Source organism: Haematobia irritans, chromosome 1 (assembly GCF_050003625.1).
Source record: "Haematobia irritans isolate KBUSLIRL chromosome 1, ASM5000362v1, whole genome shotgun sequence".
Taxonomy (NCBI): Eukaryota; Metazoa; Arthropoda; class Insecta; order Diptera; family Muscidae; genus Haematobia; species Haematobia irritans.
Genome location: NC_134397.1, coordinates 119,421,604 through 119,427,603, shown reverse-complemented (window position 1 = coordinate 119,427,603; position 6,000 = coordinate 119,421,604). Strand labels below are relative to the sequence as shown.

General features: G+C 32.7%; 1 protein-coding gene across 1 annotated transcript; it reads right to left on the bottom strand.

Annotated features, from left to right (window-relative positions):
- Nucleotides 1-1,008: 1,008 nt before the first annotated feature.
- Nucleotides 1,009-2,762, bottom strand: LOC142231263 (uncharacterized). Its single transcript, XM_075301882.1, has 2 exons — nt 1,216-2,762; nt 1,009-1,165 (listed from the first exon to the last, which is right to left on the bottom strand). The coding sequence occupies exons 1-2, from the start codon at nt 2,760-2,762 to the stop codon at nt 1,009-1,011; spliced, it is 1,704 nt and encodes a 567-aa protein (XP_075157997.1).
- Between the last annotated feature and the right edge of the window lie 3,238 nt (nt 2,763-6,000).

The window sequence follows — 6,000 nt, the reverse complement described above, 5'->3', positions numbered from 1 at the left end:
AAATAGGATATTTATTAGTGTATTTTTTTAAGTTTTAAATTTGTCTGTTGTATGTTTTGTTTAAATATGTTAAATTTTGTTTGGCTTTAGTTGTATGTCATTATTATTTATATATTAGTTACTATTTTAAGCTAACTTGGCTAAGAGCAGCAATGCCTTCTAGCCTCTTGGGTTGCAGATGAATGCAAACCTTTTTTTAGCTAACTACTAATTATTTTTATATATTTTTGTTATATTAATGAATCCTTTTTTTTGTGTGTATTTGTTTGGTTTTTCTGATCCGATTCCTGGTCTCCAAGTAATGTTTGTTGGCTGTTGATAGTTTTGATCCTCGTCTTCTTTTAATATTTTAGCGATTTGGATCCCTTTGCCTTTTTCTGGTATCATTTCCTGACCTTGGATCCTTATTTCGTTCCAATCGACAACCCTCGGCGTGGGTTGGACCGCCTGGATAGTATTGGCAGTATCTTCCATCATTTTGTGCGTCTTGCAACACAACTATTTTTGTTTTAAACAAAAATATTTTTGTTTGTTTTTTTTTTTTTTTTTTGTTTTTTTAATGCGGATGTTAACGCATTAATTAAATTCTATGCGGCTGTTTACGCATGAAAGGATTTATTATTATTGTTATCATTTTTTTTATTTACTAAATGCGAATAGAACGCATAAGTTTGGCAGGATCGCCATGTAATGTTAAAATTAGATTGAGAATTAAAAACACTATTTTAATTGGTGTCTAGATCAATTCTGTTTATTGTGGGCTCAAGGTCCCTCTTTTATACCATTTTCTTCTTAAAACTATTTTACAATTTTCCAATCTTAAATTTACTAATACATATTTACATTAATTGTATTGACCAATGATAAGTCATGGATTACACACATTCTTACACACATGTGTTTCTCATTCTTAATTTCACTTTTTACTTTGCAATTGCATTTATGCTGACTGCGCAGCATTGCTCTGCTTTAAACCCATTTGTCCATATTCTTGCTTAGTTCAATGTTCTATTTAAGAGTAACAAGAACGGCAATAATATAGGTCAGTTGGTTAATGCAGTCATCGAATACCATAGTATGTCGATGAACCAACATAGTAAGCAAAATAATGTTAGGTGCAGTTGCAGCGTATGTTAACAATATGTTATGAATGTTAACATGCAATCTTATATGCATAACAACAAAATGAATGAGTTGTGTGAATGATCACATTACACTGCTCTATTCAAATTTCTTGGATCCAAACAAACCCTTATACTTCCATTTGGCTTTGTTACTAGCACAATGGAATTAACCCACTCAGTTGGTTCACTGACAGGCACAATCACATTTAAATCTATCATTCTTTCCAATTCCTTTTTTAAGCTATTATACAATTTGAACGGAATTTTCCGAGGTGGTTCCACTACCGGAGTGACATCTCTATTAATTGTTAGTTTACATTTGTTTTGTAATAGACCAAGACCTTTAAACACATCCGAATATCTTTCAGTTATTTGTTCCGATGAAATTGCATTAACTTTTGATATTAAGTTCATTTCAATGGCACTTTCAATTCCTATTATATTTTTACAGTTTAAATTGACAACAAAAAATGTTATAGAAAACAATTTAGAATTGTACCTCACATTCAAATCTGTGGTTCCCAAAACAGGAATCCTCTCCTTACTAAAAGTAAAAATACGAACAGGTGTTTTTCTTAGGACTTTTAGAATATCTAACTTCCTGGCTGTTTCATATGATAATATATTAGCTTGTGCCCCAGTGTCTATTTGTAATGATATCTCAAATTCATTAATTTTTACCTCCACATTCCACTCCGCCATTTTTTTCTCTACATTGTCTACCATTCCAATAAATAGGTCGTCTTGATTTTCATCAACATCAGTGTCATCATTTTTACCCAGCTGTTTAACTAATTTGTTATTTGAGGAACACATTCTTGCGAAATGATTGAAGTTTCCACACTTATGACATCTCACACCTTCTGCAGGGCATTTAGTTTTATGCCACTGTCCACATTTATTACAGTTGTCATTTCTAGCACTTCTACCGGTTCCTTCATGCTGACGCCGAAAACTTCCAAAACCCTTATTCTGATTGAATCTGGTATCTTGAGTTCTGATTTGAGATTTTACATATCCTTTTTGAACAACATTAATAGTGTTTTCTTCGGCATTTCCAGGATGCAAAACCAAAGCATTCTGTTTTGCCATCGCAATATTTTTAGCTATTACAATAGCTTTCTCTAGCGTTATATCACCCTCCGACAAAAGCCTCTCCTTTATATTTGTATACGAAACCGATAGTCCACATATAAATATGTCTCTCACTAATGCATCTCTCAGCACACCAAAATCGCAATTAGAGCTTAAATTCCTTAAGAGTGTAATATATTCGTCAATGGATTGAGTCTCCTCTTGCTTGCAGGTAAAAAATTTGTGCCTTTCCATAACTATGTTGACTTGTGGCACAAAATGAGTCTTGAACATTTTTACTAAATCATCATATTTTACCGTATCCTCATTGACATCGAACGAGTTAAATATATCCATGGTCTGACTTCCAATGTGATGAAGTAATAATGCAACTTTTCTTTGGTCCGTTTTGGACTCCAAATTTGATGCACGTAAAAATATTTTAAACTGCGTTGACCACCGCTTCCACTCTTTTGCCATATTTGCGGCTTTTAGATTTATTGGGTTCAACGAGGCAACAAATTGTCCACCAACTGCTTGGTGGTTTCCCGTTTCAGAAGGCATGATTTAAAAAACTTTTCTTTTATGATACAAAATTTTTAGCTTTATTTGTTTTCACTCTGACACCATGTTATGTATGTATTGTAGAAGTTTTATTATATTAATTATATGACAAGTGAGTCAGAACATATATGTTTTGTAATATATAAATTATTGGTAAAGTAGTAATACAATAGTAACATAAATACAGTAGTAATATATACAACATCTATGTGGAGGTTATTCCAAAACATTGACCTATATACACCACAATTGGCACGGCTGTCTGTGGGTCAAAACTAAATCTACATTTTCAAGATCAGACAAATCGGATAAAAAGTGCGGTGTATAGCTACTCAAGACCCAATGGCGCATAGCATCAATGGTTTCCGGAATAACGACTGATATTGGACGACCTTCAAGAAATGCGTCTTGGAGTGAACTACGTTCCCGTTAAATTCACCATACTAGCGATAATCGCCGGTCCTTCACAGAGCCTCAGCCAAAAATTCTAATATAGTATAATGTCGAACATCTTTTCGGAATTTTCCGAACATTTTTGGAAGATATATAAAAAACAATTGGTGTTCGGTCGAAGCAGGGATCGAACCCACGATCCTTTGTATGCGAGGCCAACTAAATGAATGTTTCTGACAAATAAAGGTGTTTACTTCGGCTTGTGGGCGCAGAAAACTGCTTTATAAATATAACTGCTTCACTGTTTGTGCGTTGATGGCTATAGCGACAATTGTCTGTTCACAATAACAATAAGAGAGAAGTTCACCAATGTGGTATCACAATGGACTGAATAGTCTTAGTGAGCCTGATACATCGAGCTGCCACCTAACCTAACCTATACCATGTGTCACATTGTGGAACAGACACATGGCGTCTTTGGTAATAATGCTCAGAGCCATGTCCGTCTGTCTGTGAACACATTTTGGTCAGAATCTATTAATTTTGGAAGAAATTAGTTCAGATTTAGACATGGCTTCCATGTAAATTTTACGCCCGATTTATACTCGTATGACCACAGAGCCAATGTCATACTACGATTTACGTAAAATTTTGCACAGGGAGCTTTAGCGTAGCTAGACAATTTTCTTAGCTAAAAATTAATAAAGTGAAGTTATAGGCTCAATTAATGTTTTTTTTTTTTGTTTATACAATTGCAAGGCATATTAAAGAGGTAAAGTCATGCAATCAGGTGACTAATATCGACATTCATCTTGTCAAAGGCTTTGTTTACGTTTAGTATGTTTGTTTACATTCTTTGTGTACATAAATATTACAATACAACAACACTACACATACACAAAATGTCAACTTAAGTGACCTGCCATTTTAGTTTGACTTTCTAAATATCATGGGGTGTACACACGTTTGCTCGTGACTTTACCTTTAATTAATATGCCTTGATACAATTGAGTAAAAAATCCGACTTCAACATAACTAGACAATTTATTTATAATAAAGCAATTAAAACTAGTTCCACACTTTTTCCTATGGGATTTTTTCTAGAGGCACAACTTTAAAAGCACTTCCAAAAATGTCCTCACAAAGAAGTTAATTTTTTGAAATACACAGGAAATTCTTTTAATTCAATTTTATATAACTCGTTTTTTTCAAATAGGTTAAAAAAGAGTAAGAATTAATAAAATGGTACAAAATATTCAAATTTTACCGCAAAAATGCTAAATCCATTCTAGAAAAATCGATAATATTTGAAAATAATCGAAGTGGAACGTTTCAGCAGTAGAATTAGAAATTATAAAAACTATTTATTGGGGAAAATATCACAATTTTTTTTTGAGCTTAACATGGAATCGGGCAGCACTCAGTGATAAGAGAGAAGTTCACCACTGTGGTATCACAATGGACTGAATAGTCTAAGTGAGCCTGATACATCGGGCTGCCACATAACCTAACCTAAACTAAGATATTCATTTATGAAATAATAGTTTTAATATCAGTTGCTATTTTTTAATTAAATCTATTAAAAATCAGATTAACGGCCATTTCATGTAGCTCCGTTAGGCTTTAACTGCCAGTTAACAGAAAGTAAATTGCAAATATCTTCTCTCCGGTTAACTTTAACTGAAAATTTTTCATCAGTTATGTTCCTAACTGGCCTATGGAATATAAAGGCAAGATGACAGCTTCGTCTATAATACGGTTTAAAAGTTGGTTAGTTAACGGAACACTAAGGGAGCTTTATGAAAATGGGGGTAAAGAAAATAAGATTTAGTTACTTAACTAAACATAAATTTAGGAACTTAAAAACTATCACTTTATTCCATTTGGAAAGTCGAAAATTGTTCACCAATATACCTTTCACAATTTTAAGCGAAATAACTATGTTTTCAGCACTTCATTTTCCTTTTAAAATATAAAATGGCTCTTGTAACAATAGTGATGGAAAAATACTTTCATGTACATTTCGTACTTTTTGATACTTTTCCCCCCATCGCAGTTGGCGATTGTTGTAGTGTCACTTACGAGTCGGTGGTAGCGATGAGGATGAAATGGAACTTTGAAATGCTGGCAGGGACAAACCCCCAAATATATATTTTTTCCGATTTGGGAAAATATGGCGAAAATACCTTCTTGTAAAACCGCCTCTGCTAAGTCCATGTCAGCTGGATTTATAAAGGAAAATCAGCTGTTTTTGGCATTTCAGTCGAACGAAAGCGATCGCTTCAATATTTTGAAATCCCAAATCCCGGGATGTTTTTCGGGATCCCGAAATTTTCGGGATTCTTAAAATATTTTGAGTAATAACAATCTACAGCATCAAAAAAAAATTTCAGTACATGATTCAAATTTGGTTTAATTCAATTTTATTAACAAAAGAACATAATTGTAAATTAAAAATCAATTTCAAATTACTACTTAACAAAAAAATATGAACAAAAAAATTAAAGCTATTTCATATTGCTTTCCTACTCAACAAGAGATTTTAAAGATTTTTTATACTTCATCGTCTTAAGTAACATCTTAAAAATATCAAGGCATCTAAAGTTTCATCACATGTATGCGATCTTATCTTATTGCAGATGAAAAACATCTCTCACAGTCAAAACTAAACTAAGGGTTGTTCATACTGAATAGAGACACCAATTTCAATTTAGCACATATATTACCTTTTTATTTTCATAATTCATTATGATTGTAAATATATAAATAAATAAATCAATTTATTACGACAATACAATAGCCAAATCGGGTCAATAATAGGGCTGTTTTCTTTTAGCACTGGATA

What these genes read in the sequence shown, in the direction of transcription:
- LOC142231263 (XM_075301882.1), bottom strand. Translation starts at nt 2,762, where the DNA reads ATGCCTTCTGAAACGGGAAACCACCAAGCAGTTGGTGGACAATTTGTT. An exon ending in AGAAATTTGAATAGAGCAGT is followed by an intron (nt 1,166 to 1,215) that starts GTAATGTGATCA and finishes TATGCATATAAG; the next exon opens with ATTGCATGTTAACATTCATA.